A 14,438-nucleotide genomic window follows, 5' to 3' on the forward strand; every position below is an offset into this window, starting at 1 on the left:
TGAAACTGTAATGTCAGATATGGGATCCAGTCTCTCTCACCACTTCACAATGAGCATCCAGAGCACAATACCACCCAATGTCCTGCCCCATTGTCAAAGGGATAGCTCCCATTTCTATGATTACATAACAAATACACATTTTAATAAAATGCAATAAAAATTGAGAATGATTAGTGAATACATACATTTATACTCTAAAGCCATTTCTATCATTATATTCATTCCAGATTCCTCACACTAGCATAGCAGGTCCCAATCCTGATCGGGGATTCTGGGCCTTATCATAATGTAAATAATAAAAATGACATTTGTATTCTTATGACTTTTAAATACGCTGCTGCATACTTCTATTCTATTCTATGTAATCTGATAGGTACACTTCTATAAACTATACAGGATTGACAGATTAGTTTATAGCCACTTTTACAGCATCCCATTGTCTTTTTGTTATTCCACCATATTTCAGTAAAACCTAGCATGTCAAGATCTTCATCCATTTCCAGGCATTCTAGTTCATCTTTTTAGTTTTCCTTTTAAAGTTTCTTACATTCATAGACTTTTTTTTTGGTGGGGGTGGAGGAGCGTCTTTTACCTATTTTTTATTTATTTATTTAACTCTAACTGGAATCTAGGGTTTTGATTTGTTTGTTTTTTTCCTACTGGAATATATCTGATCTCAGACTGTCCCTCTGTCTTTTCAGTTGTGGTTACTCTCTTGGATACAGAGACACTTTTACATTACTGATATCCCTACCAGAAGACTATCTGACCTGAGTACTTCTCAGCACCTGGCAGCTTTCCCCCAAAATTTCTACTTTAAATATTCCCTGAAAACATAGTTAATTTTCTGTCTGTAGTTATGTTCACCATTGGTTAAGGTGGAACCCATCTTCTCTGTATATGCACTCCCAACCTCTGAAAGTCACTTCCCTATGCCGATGTAAGCAGTGTCAGGATGAGCTCCACCCTGACATCTGGTGGTGAGGTGTGGCAAGTTGTGGAAAAGAACTTCAGGGGCCGATCTCATTTGCATAGGCACACCCACCATGCCTAGAATGAGACCATAGCTGCCCAAATGGTCACTTTGGCTGCTGTGGGATCCCCAGTGTCTCTGTTATTGGGGCAGGAAGAATAAATTGTTATTACCCTGATTATGGGAACTGTGCTTGGAACTGTATGTGGCCTTTTGTTATGATGGAGGGATTCACCATCATCTAAGTAGCACTCGCTAGGCAAGGGTCATGGGTTCCAAAACTGTGTGAATGGAGAGAGGCTGGGGACAAGTATTAATACTTGGTGGCATGGGCCCCTTGGTGAGGGCCTTACATGCTGATTGCACTTCCTCCTCTCTCCACTGTGGAATATCAGAGCTAATTTTGATTTCATTAGAAGTCTAGTTATAGGCTGCTGAGCTCAGTTTGGGCTGACAGTGCACCAGCACTGGGGCTCCCCTACTATAAGCTGAATTCACCTAAGAGCTGAAATCACTGAGTGTTGTGTTAAGTAGTGGGGGAGCCTGAAGATATATTGTGGAGCAGTTTGCGGGACGGCTGGTGAAGCAGTTCGACGCGGAGCAGTGTGTGGATGGCAGGAGCTGCTTGTGGGCCGTGGAGCTGAGCGAAGGAGTTCGTGGGGCGGCTGGTGGAGTGGAGTGCAGCTGCGCGAAGGAGTTTTATGGGGCGGCTGGCGGAGCGGAGCGCCGCTATGGGGCGGTCAGCTTCAGATCACGTAAGGTGCCTCTTACCCCCGTCCCATTTCCACCCAGGTTGGGAGGTAAAGCTCCGCCGATAAACTTTCGAACTCTGGGGCTGCCCTGACCAGGGGCAGAGACTTTTGGGGCATTGGACTTTTGGGACTTTGGGTGATTTGGGGTTGCTGGACTCAAGAACCAAAGGGAAAAGGGCATGCCCCAATTTGCCTGGGGTGGGGTTGTTTTTGCTCATGGGTTGTGTTATGAATCCTGTTGGTGGTGTTTTCCCAACATAATGCCACATTGTTTCTCTCTGTTATTAAAAGACTTTTGCTACACTCAGACTATGTGCTTGCGAGAGGGGAAGTATTGCCTCTTGGAGGCGCCCAGCGGGGGTGGTATATATTTGTCCCAGGTCACTGGGTGGGGGCTCGAGCCGGTTTGCATTGTGTTATTGGAATGGAACCCCTAGATATTGAACCCCTTGTTGCTGCCAACTCTGACGGGCAGAAGGGTTACACCTAATCAATTTAAACACTGGCCCATTCACACATTAAGATCCTAATAGTTCCTCAGCGTAGCTGGCCCTACAAGTGGAAAAGGAAGCATTTCAGACAAAGCTACTGTAGCAACACTCTGACTTTTTCCTATTAATCTAAAGTTAGCTCCCAGGACCTTCTACTTCCTTATATCATTGATACTAATATGTACCATAACTAAAGATTACACTTCAGCATTCACTAGAAGTTTTAGATGTAACATGAGATACACCACCTTTAGGCCTTTTAGTGGCTACAAACCTTAGTGCTGTGAAAAGCTAAGAGTAATTATATTTCACCTCAAAAGACAAAAGCCTCTGGTCTGAGAGTCACAGATCTGAGTTCAATCCCACTGCCACATGAGCTGGGAACAGGATGTATCATGTGGAATTTGTTAACAGATTGGCTGACCATCTGAATCTTCAAGTGTTCTGATATAAATTGTCTAGTGAAAAAGAAAAAGAATTTGTAATGTCTGAGTTATTTAAAACCTCAAATCCTGTCTCAGTCAGGGCGCAAAGTCACATAGGGAGAGACCTGAAAACAGACTATTACAACAGTCAGTGAAAATGAGAATAAATTGTAGTGGTGAAGCTGCAGAATTCTGTAGAATTCTTCCATGCAAGTATTTTTGTGTCTACAACATCAACATTGTCAGAAAGGCAATCTTTAGGGTTTTTTTTTTGTTTTTTTTTTACATTATGTAATGCCTCTACACTGCTTTTTCAGCAAACACCAATTTTATTTTATAGCTTTAATCAATATTTCACACAGTGAAACCTTTTTCCTTGTTGCCATGGATTATCAAAATATTCTTCAACTGCAGGCTGCTTTGTGCATTCATCACCTCTGCTATAATAACGTGTGGATTCTATGTAGGCCAAGATTAGATCATAAGCGTGGGAATTTTTCTTCATTTTTGCAACTCTTCAGTCAGCACACAATGCACAATTTTTTGACTTCATGAGGTGAGACCAAGTTTCTGTTCTGTGGACCTACAACTGAGGATCTGATGTAATTTTTATTTACTTCAGATGAAAGCATATACCATTTTAAATATAATTTTCATCTCAAAGCAATGGATCCAATTTTTTTTCTAATCAGGAAACAGTATTAAGTACTATGGGTAAAACTTAGAGTAAAACTTTCAAAAGCATCTAAAGGTACATCTACACTGCAGCATCCTCTCCCCTCTCCCCCCCACCACCACGGAAGCAAGTCTTAGGGCTTGGCTACACTTGCGAGTTAGAGTGCATTAAAGGAGGCCCGGGTGGGCTAGCTCACTACCGGCCACACTGGCAAGGCTCTAGAGCGCTCTGACTCCGCGGCTAGAGAGCTCCTGGTACTCCACCTTGGCGAGTGGAATAACGTTTGGTGCACCCCCGCTGGAGCACCCTGGTGCCAGTGTGGATGCCCTGGTCTGTAAGTGCTCTCTGATCGGCCTCCAGAAGTGTCCCACAATGCCTGTTCTAGCCACTCTGGTCATCACTTTGAACTCTACTGCCCTGCCCTCAGATGACCAGCCGTCAGACCTGACCTTTAAATTCTCTGGGAATTTTGAAAATCCCCTTCCTGTTTGCTCAGCCAGGCGTGGAGTGCTCTCAGCACATCTTTCCAGGTGACCATGCCTCCATGTGCCAGGCGATCCCCAGTATGGAGCAATGGTGAGGTGCTGGACCTCATCAGTGTTTGAGCAGAGGAAGATGTCCAGTCCCAGCTGTGCTCTAGCAATAGGAATTACGATACCTTCAGGCAGCTATCAAGGGACATGATGGAAAGGGGCCATGGCTGGGACATACTGCAGTGCAGGATTAAAGTGAAGGAGCTGCGGAATGCCTACTGCAAAGCCTGTGAGGCAAACAGCCACTCTGGTGCTGCCCCTGTGATCTGCCATTTCTACAAAGAGCTGGACATGATACTTGGGGGTGACCCCACCTCAATTCCAAGGACCACCATGGACACTTCAGAGCCCAGTGCAACAAGACAGGAGGAGGAGGAGGAGGAGCAAAGCAGGAGCGAGGGTGCTGAGGCAGAGGAAGACACCCCGGAATCCCTAGATGCATGCAGCCAGGAGCTGTTCTCAAGCCAGGAGGAAGGTAGCCAGTTGCGGCTGCCCGTGCTTTGGGAAGGACAAACACCAGAGGAGCTTCCCAGTAAGCGACTTTTATTTTGGGTAGGAAGTTATTCAGTGTGGGCTCTTGGGGCGAGGAGGGTTAGGGCTGCATGCATGCCTAGATTCAGAATAGGGCATTGATATGCTCTCTCACATCGTGGTAATCGGCCTCAGTGATCTCTTCAAAGGTCTCACCCAGAACTTGGCCAATGCGCTTGCACAGGTTTCTCAGGAGAGCCACTGTGGTCCTTGACCCAGTAAAGCTAACTTGTCTGTTCCACTGTGCCGTGAGGGGCAGGAGGACCATTGCTGCACACAGGCAAGCTGCATATGGGCCAGGGTGGAAGCTGCATTGGAGTGGAAGACCCTCCCTTGCTTCCCAGGTCACCCTCAGCAGTTAGATATCTTCCAGGATGAACTCCTGTGGGGACAGAATTCAGTTTAGGGGTCCCCTGCCGCTGTTGGCTCTCCCCAAGGCACAGAAACCCAGAGGACAGTATAGCGGTGAAACAATCAGTCACACTTGACCCTGTGCTTACTCACCATTTTGGGGCTCCTGTGGGTTATGTACACTCGCTTTGGGATGGGCAAATTATGCTATTGTGTAGACTGTGCTTGCCCTTAAGTAAGGGGGGAATCATTGCTCTGTCTGGTGTGAACAATGCTGCCTCTGTTAAGCGTTACATTTTGCCTTTACAGATGCAACCTGAGATCTCAGCCGTCCGTGTTATCACTGGCCAAAAGACTCCAAAGAATCAGAAAGAGGTCACATAGAAGCAAGGAAGACATGTTGCATGAAGTAATGCAGCATTCAAGTAATGAAAATCAAAAAGTGCAGGAGTGGCAGGACAGTGAAAGGAGGATCCTCCAGCAGAATGAGGAGCGCAGCCACAAAAGCGTGGTGCTCTGGCAGCAAAGCACGGATCGGCTGATAAGCATCATGGAGCACCAAGCAAACTCTATCCAGGCACTCATAGCCATGCAGGCAGAGCACTAACGCTCCCCCCCACCCCCGCAGTCCTTGTCCCAAAACTCTTTCCCTTGTGCCCCCATGTCACCTCCAACCCACTGCCTCCAACACCTGTCGCTTCACCATCCAGCCCTGAAAACTATTACCCTTACCCACTGCACTCAACCCCCATCACCATGCAGTATAGCCATCCTGAAGCACAGCACTCATTGCACAGCACGCCAGACAGGAAGGCTGAGTATGATAACAGGACATACGCAAATCTGGGATTGTACCATTCCCCTCCCCACCCCTTTGCCCTTTCTGTTTTCCAAGCAGTTGTGTTTCTTTTCAATAAATGAATTTTCTTTTCAATAAATGGATTTTTTGGATTTGAAAACATTCTTTATTAGTGCATAAAGTAAAAGATACCTTAGCCCAGGAAAGAAACAGGCACTGCAAGTCAGCTTAGCAAACACAGATTCCTACTAACATTGGAACAACTGCACTCCACTCCTGTGTAGGGCACCAAACATTAGTGTTGGCTTTCAGCCTCAAATTGCTCCCTCAAGGCATCCCGAATCCTTGCAGTCCCGAGCTGGCCCCCTCTAATAGCGCTGCTCTCTGGCTGTTCAAATTCAGCCTCCAGGTGTTGAACATCTAAGTTCCATGCCTGAGTGAATCGTTCACCCTTCCCTTCATAAATGTTATGGAGGGTACAGCATGCGGCTATAACCATGGGGATGCTGTCATTGGCCAAGTCCAGCTTCCCATACAGAAAGCACCAGCGGCCCTTTAAACAGCCAAAAGCACACTCCACAGTCATTCTGCACCGATTCAACCTGTTGTTGAATGGCTCCTTGCTGCTGTCAAGGCTTCCTGTGTAGGGTTTCATGAGCCACAGCATTAAAGGATAAGTGGGGTCTCCAAGGACCAGAATGGGCATTTCAACTTCCCCTATGGTGATCTTCTGGTCTGGGGGAAAATGTCGCGGCTTGCAGCTTCCTGAGCAGGCCAGTGTTCCAAAAGATGCGTGCGTCATGTACCTTTCTGGGCCAGCTTGCATTAATGTAATGAAATGCCCATGGTGATCCACAGCACCTGGAGAACCATAGAGAAATACCTGGTGCCAGAATTGGTATATGCGTCCCATCTGTCGCCTCTCCACAGTTAGGGAAACCCATTTGTGCAAAGCCATATCATGCATGTTACCCAGAGTCACAGTTCTTCTGAGCAGGATGCGATTAATGGCCCTGCAAACTTGCATCAACACGATTCCAATGGTCGACTTTCCCACTCCAAACTGGTTAGCGACCGATCGGTAGCTGTCTGGAGTTGCAAGCTTCCAGACTGCAATAGCCACCTGCTTCTCCACCGTCAGGGCAGCTCTCAATCTCATGTCCTTGTGCCGCAGGGTGTGGGGCGAGCGCCTCACACAGTCCCATGAAAGTGGCTTTTCTCATCCAAAAGTTCTGCAGCCACTGCTCATCATCCCAGACTTGCATGACAATGTGATCCCACCATTCAGTGCTTGTTTGTGAATGCCACAAGCAAACTCGTGTCATATGCGTTACTTGAGTCGATATCATCGTCGGAGCCCGCACTGTCACTTTGGATCATAAGGAATAACTCGACTGCCAAACATGACATTCCGGCGAGACTCGTCAGCATACTCCTCAGCAGTTTGGGCTCCATTCCCGCAGACCGAAGGGAAGCCCAAGCGTGCAGTACAAAAAACGTTGAAAGATGGCACCAAATATGGACGGAAGCATAGGGATTTCTGGGATGAGAACCGATGCATCATGGGGCGTTGGGACAGGACCCAGAGTGCCCCCCTCCCGCGCCCTTCCCACAGACCACAGCACCAGAATGGGAAGAGGTGCTCTGTGGGATAGTTGCCAATAATACACCGCTCCCAAAGCTGCTGCAAGTACTGCAAATGTGGCCACACCAATGCACTTGCAGCTGTCAGCGTGGACAGACTGCAGCGCTTTCCCTACTGCGCTCTCCGAAGGCAGGTTTAACTCACAGCGCTCTACATCTGCAAGTGTAGCCGTGCCCTTAAAGCCCTGAGTCAATGCTAACAAGCTAAAAAGAGCAGTGTAGCTGTTACTGCTCAGACTGGAGCCTGGGCTCTGAGACCTGGCAAGAGGGGGGTACTCAGGTCCCAGGCTCCAGCCTGAGCAGAAACAGCTACACTGCTCTTTTTAGCCCTGTAACTCAAGTCCCGTACATCTCAGTCAGTTTACCTGGGCTCTGAGACTTGCTGCTGTCGAGCAGTGGGTAGCGTATGCAGTGTAGGTGTACCCTAAGTGACAGACTTTTAAGTTCCATTGACTTTCAGTGAGACCTAGATGACAATTAGTCACCTTTTGAGGATATGGGCCTAAGTCACTTTTGAAAATGGGACTTTAGTTCCTAAGTCACTTAGGCATTTTTGAAAATGTTACTCTAAACTTTTGCCCTGTATCTTCTCGTGGGGGAAGGGAGGGGATAGACGTCTGAATCAATTTCTGATTATACAATTTGTATTTCATGAAGATAAAAGCTGGTGCCCAAATGTCATTGACTGTCCTTATTTCATGAATAGAATATAAGCATATTGGTTACCTGTATCAGTACAAAGATGAAGTGCTGTGGCTAATGGGGGTTACACCTGTGCAAATGAGAGTAAAACTAAGTCCTTATGGTTTACTGATGAAGTATACAGTATAATTTGCACTTGGACTTCCAACTTTGGTCCTGTGCAACAATTTTCAAAAGTTTCCCCAAATTGTCCAGTACAACCTTAAGTTCAGCTCTACATTAAAAATTACTACTACTGACCAATAAGTTTTTGCAGGCCTCTTAGGTGGTAGCTTGGTCCAGGTTTCCCTATAAACAGTAAGTTGAACATCTCGTTCTAAACCATCTACTACATATTTCTAAAATTAGTTTTCCTCAGATGCCCCCCTGAATTAGACAAGAAGGATTTTTGTTGTAAATTTGGCTAAGATACAAAGTGAGAATGTCTCAAACCACATTTCCAGATTCAATGTGGTGTAGCACCATGGCACACCTTGTCCTCCCTGCATAGTTTCCAGAGCTCAGCTGCCCGTGCCAGTCAAGGAAGTGAGAAACTGACTTAGTTTCACTTCTCCTGTATGGCACTACAAAGAACCATTACTAGTCCGACCTGAATTAAGTGACTGCTTTAGAATTGGCAGCCTGCTTTAATCATGTTCTTATGAATTTTCTTGTGGGGAAGGACAGCAATAAGATTAACCAGACTGCTGCCTTATGTGGCTTTTATATAGGGAAATTAGATGATGTGAGGAATGCCTGAATGCACATAGAGGGGCAGATCCTCAGTCATAGGTATGGCCTGAGAAACAGCCAGAGAGGTTTGGCCACCTAACTTAGATGTATCCATTTAGCTGTAAGTTTGGCTAAGATACAAAGTGAGATGCAGTAGCTGCTGAAGTTGGAATAATGTCACCTGTGATTATTACTGGGGTTCAGTGGATGCACTGCTCATGAAGTAGCTGATGACTAGCAAATAACTGAATGGTTGCACTGCTGCTCCTTTTTTCACTACACTCTACACGTTAGGGACTCGTATACCCTCAGGGCTGAAATAAAGAATGAAGCTTACATGGCAAAAATGGGACTAATGAACTGAGAACTCACACAATGCATATAAAATCATTTAATAAAACTGCACTGCTTATGTAAGAAGCTCAAAGTCTTGGAGAGAATAACAGTAGAAAATTATGGTTAAATATTTTCATTCACCAACTTTACAAACCAAAATTGATGCAAATGTACAGCCAAATCCCATGGTGTAAAGGACCACCTTTACATCAACGGGAATGTCTCAAAGACTTCTGGTCTAAGAAGAGAAAATTGATGCATAAGTAATGTTATTTCAGTGGTATAAAGGGCTTGATGCAAAGCATGTTAAAGTCTACAGGAAGACCACAATTTCTTAGTATAGTGTTAGGGAAATATCTATCGTGAAATTAGATAAATTGCTTAGTTTCCTTGTGACTGCTGTCAAATTTATTTTAAAAATATAGTAACAAATAAATCTACTGTATGAATGTTTCACAATACAAGAATTAAAAGATATAGAACAACTTACTGATTGTATTAGGTTAAAAACCTAATGGATCAGTTGGGATGAACTGATTAGAAACAATTCATTGGTATAAGTTTAATGAGAGTAAGTGTCCTTACTTGAACCATGATCCATATTGCATCGAGTCTGCTATGTTCCATTATCTTGTATATCTGACATTACTCTGTCCTGATTAAGGAATGCTGCATAGCTGCATTGCTCCAGGAGCCTTCCCTTCTTTCCCCTTTGTTGTCTGATCTCTGGATTGTGTATTAATTGTAGTGATTACTTAGGCATTCCCAGTTAACACTGATCTCTAAAGATTAGGCCTAGTATTAAAATTAATGTTCAGTTGGGAATCCCAATGTGCACAGGTTTCAGAGTAACAGCCGTGTTAGTCTGTATTCGCAAAAAGAAAAGGAGTACTTGTGGCACCTTAGAGACTAACCAATTTATTTGAGCATGAGCTTTCGTGAGCTACAGCTCACTTCATCGGATGCATACCGTGGATACTGCAGCAGACTTTATATACACACAGAGATCATGAAACAATACCTCCTCCCACCCCACTGTCCTGCTGGTAATAGCTTATCTAAAGTGATCATCAAGTTGGGCCATTTCCAGCACAAATCCAGGTTTTCTCACCCTCCACCCCCACCCCCCCACACACACAAACTCACTCTCCTGCTGCACAGTTACAACATTCAACCTTTGGAAAATCCTTCTGTATTTGTAACAGTTTTATCAATACATTTGGCAAAGTCACTCACATTCTAACCCAGCAATGGGATCTGTCTGTTACTGGGGTAGTGGATGCATGAAAAGGTCCGTGAAAACAGTCACTATCTGCAGAGCGCAACATGTAATTCTTTAGCCTTGGGCTATGTATAAGCCTGTTATTGTACTAAATGAGTATATTACAGCCAAGAGCTGAGTTGCTCACAGGAGGTTTGGCACAGCATAACCAGAAAAGCTTGTTTATAGCAACCTAATCTTACGTTTTGGTTGTCTGTGAAGCACTTTATCATGACCACCAACACCGATTATCTTAAACAAACAAAACCCAAGGCAAGGCTCCTATTTCTATCTGATTAGTAGCTTTCTAAACATACCAGTTTAATTTCTGAACATTTATTTTTAAGTCTTATTTAAAGTACACTTACACTAAATTGGTTAGTCTCTAAGGTGCCACAAGTACTCCTTTTCTTTTTGCGAATACAGACTAACACGGCTGTTACTCTGAAACTAAATTCAAGGAACTTTCTCAAATGTTACTAATATTTGGGGTGAGCTTCTTAACGAGAAACAAAGGGTGAAAAAAGGATTATTGAGAGTAAGGAAAGAAAACTGATGCTGACGTTTTAGAAAGGTTTCTATTTGCATGATGTGTGCTTGAATGCATTTGCTGCTTATCTATGTGTAAATAAAATGCAATATCTTGCTGACATTGAATGGTTCTGTCTGATGCATTGCTAAAGCTTTTTGAAGCTTCATTTTGTTTCTTGTTGCAAACAAATCATAGGTCAAGGTGACAGTGACCTCTTCCTGTTTTCATACTTGAGTTTTGAAGGGTTTTGGGTATGTTAATATTGAGCATGGTAATATTTTGAGAGACCATCTGTAAAAGGTTTTTATTCCTACAAGCATGAGCAAATTTCCTTTCTAATGTACTGTAGATAGCCAGTGTTCCAGGCATTTCAAAAGTGGCTGTTTATTTTTCCATCTGTTTACGCTAATGCAGATACGTGTCTCAACACTTTTCTGCAGTGGCTCACAATATACAGGTTAGTCTGTATGGGTTTCATTATAGGCTGCCATACTGTCTACCTCTTGCTTACACTACCTATATTCTCTTCTGCCTATTCCATCCCTGAAAATGGTTGATCGGTCTTAATCAAGTGATGCATACATCTCTCAATTAAACATGGACTTGTAGTGAGGATTGTATGTCATCCTGTACCCTAGGCCAGCACAACAGCCTTTCTCCTGATCTAAGGGCTGTACTAGGACTGAGGATGCTAGTTAGGGATAAGTCTAGTTCTTGTGTTTCCCTAGATGTGAGTTACATATGTTGTGTTCCAGGTTCCATCCAAACTGCCTTTATTAGTAATTTCTTAGCATTCTAGTCATATAAAATAGTTCTGGGCCAGCTGATACAATCATAGAATCATAGAATCTCAGGGTTGGAAGGGAGCTCAGGTGGTCATCTCATCCAACCCAAGCTCAAAGCAGGACCTAATCCCCAACTAAATCATCCCAGCCAGGGCTTTGTCAAGCCTGACCTTAAAAACCTCTGAGGAAGGAGATTCCACCACCTTCCTAGGTAACCCATGTGACTACCCGGCTGACCAATTCCACCTGCCAGCTCTCTTTTTTACAACAACAAGGGAGTGGAGAGAGACTGTGGTCCCAGCTGGAGGTATACTGTCCATAGGCCCACTCCAACTCTCCGTGAACTCAATGAAAGCATTTCCATTCATTTTAATAGGAGATGGAATGAGCTACTTGGTAGATGCCTCTCTTTCACCCTCTAAATTAGGACACTGCCCAATGAGAAAATACAGAATCCAGCTCTCCTATTTCTTATATATTTTGCCAACTTCATTCTCACACCCTGATTTTTATTATTGTTTTGCATTCAGTGTTGGCAACATGTTTACATTTCAGACATTACTGGGTTTTTGTAGACAAGTATTACTCAGCATATCACTATGTTAGAAAAGAGTGTTCAAGGCTTACATTCTTCTGTTTCCATTATTCCTCAATCATTGATGTTGGTAAGCAAATTGGAGTTGAAATGATTTATACTAATTTACAAAATTCTATAAACAATTAAAAAGAGAAGATGTGAAGTTTTTTTTTTGAGGGATGGAGGTTGGGATAGAGGGAGAGAGCAAGGATTTTCTATAAGCCATTAGAAAGTCAAAATTGAAAGACATAATCATAGCCTCAGTCCTTGCATGATATCACCTACATGTCGAGCAAAGCAAGAACCGATTATGGCTTCTCTGACTGGGTCATCAGTTAAGAAAAAAGAATGTGTGTGGGAAAGTAATTTTCTATTTATTCTTGCAGAATATGTTTTCTTAATTCCTGGCACACCCTTGGTGACACAATGGAAGCAATTTCAGCTTTCATTATATGAAAAAAGACTTTGGGAGCTGTCATGTTTGGAAGACTTTTTTCAAACCCACACTATTACTGAGAAATAGTCTTGCCTGCAATTATTACACAGAAAGAAATCACTAGTTCCAACAAAATGATGTGCAAATTCCAAATTAATTACTTTGTAAACACAATTTAAGGTAAATACATAATCAAAAGTAATTTTATTAGTTGAATTATTATTATTATTTTGTAATTACCTTCTTGACAGGTGAATGGTCTGAAAGCACAGGAAATTGAAGCATTGGTTCAGCAGATTTTTTTTAGCTACTTGTGAAACCCATAAAAATCCTCTAAAAATACAGAAATTTTACACAATCACAACTATATATTAAATTCAAAAGCTTCTCCTTAACAAGTATGATTTAATCAGTGTATTGTGTTAAGGGAGCTCAGAATACTGCATAGCAAACCCATAAGAAGAGTTTTTCAAATTTCTTAATTTTAGGAAGTATCAGGAAGCAGACGCCAAATATGGAGAACATCCAAAAAAACTGCTATCTGAACAGCCCAGTCTTAGCTGAGATAACCAGCTGCAAATCTGAACAGGTCACAGATGAGTGAAGGAGAATAATGAACAGTAGTTCATGAAACAAGAAATCAGAATGTCATACATTTAAGAAGGTAGGCTGCATTCCAGTCCATGATTTATATTTTGTTTTACCATAGTTGAGGCTGTATGTTTGCTACAGTCATGACTTCTGTAACAAAACCCAAGGCTTAAGATTTTTTTCATAAAAAGTAGTTGTCCCTGTTTTCACTTTTCGTGATCTAAAGATGTGTTTGGAATGATCTATAAAACCAAATGGCATAGAAATGTATAATACATTTTATGAAATCCAGACAACCCAGTGTTTCAAAGCATGCTCAGAGCAAAATCCCATCTATTCTTATTTTATTAAAGTATTTGACAGCTACTTAGCACTTTGAACAACTAAACATAGACCATAGCGTGCTGTGACTTCTCCTTTATTTCTTTGAACTCAAATTATTATGTAGATTATTTGCCAGTTCAAAGCCACCCTTTTTTCTTCTACCACTACTTCTACCATCATAGCGTTAATGCCAGACACTTCCTGTCAAGAAAAGTAGGTCAAGACCTGTGGAAAGCTACTAGATTTGGAATGAAGTACTGGACAGTTGACATATTGCTTGTGGAAGTGAATTCCCGACAGTAAGCAGGTCAATGGATCCAAGTGAGACAGACATGGCACTTAATCTCTTCATTGTGCCTTACACGATGAAATGGTTGGAACTGGCTCTGTCAGAATGGTGCTTTCTACACTGAGTGTGAATTCGCACACAGCCAGTCTGTTCAGGTTCTGCTACTTTAGGCACAATGTTCTGTTAAGCTCAAAAGCCATGTGTGTCAAACTGAATTACAGGATCACTCAGTACAAAGCTGGAATGAGAAGAATCAGTAGTTTGAGTTGGAGCAAAGAAACAACTTGCCAAATAAAGCTGTGGCTTGTTCACAGCACCCCAAGACTCAGTTTGAAGCAGACAGTGCAATTATGCACTGTGTGCAAGAAATGAAATCATGTGTTCAAGCCACTGATTAAAAAGAGGATAACGTTTTGGTAGGGAGGCATCAGCTGCAGCACTTCAGCTGGAATAGAGTTGCTGCCTTTGAAAGGTTTTGATTTGGTTAATCACAGAAGACATTCTGGAATACTAATAAGGATTCTAAGCTGAACAAATACATTCCTGATGGAGTCCTGCAGCAGACAATGTGGAATAATAGGAATGCAGGCCTGGAAAATGTGGATCAAAATGGAATTAAGATTCTCCCAAAACAACTTGACTAACCTACTCTACCAAAACCAAAACCTAGTCACAAGTGACTAACATTCTTAGTCACTAAGAAGAAAGTGTTAAGTTGC

General features: G+C 43.0%; 1 protein-coding gene across 1 annotated transcript in view; it reads left to right on the forward strand.

Moving 5' to 3' along the window:
* The window catches only part of LOC140911941 (uncharacterized), a 58,317-nt gene extending 45,198 nt beyond the window's left edge, over positions 1-13,119 (forward strand). Inside the window, exons 3-4 of the mRNA XM_073346102.1 lie at positions 12,058-12,167; positions 13,004-13,119. Coding sequence (XP_073202203.1) covers positions 12,058-12,167; positions 13,004-13,119 — 226 coding nt within the window. The remainder of the gene's footprint in view (positions 1-12,057; positions 12,168-13,003) is intronic.
* Positions 13,120-14,438: the final 1,319 nt, after the last annotated feature.

The sequence above is a fragment of the Lepidochelys kempii genome, chromosome 5 (assembly GCF_965140265.1).
Source record: "Lepidochelys kempii isolate rLepKem1 chromosome 5, rLepKem1.hap2, whole genome shotgun sequence".
NCBI lineage: Eukaryota > Metazoa > Chordata > Testudines > Cheloniidae > Lepidochelys > Lepidochelys kempii.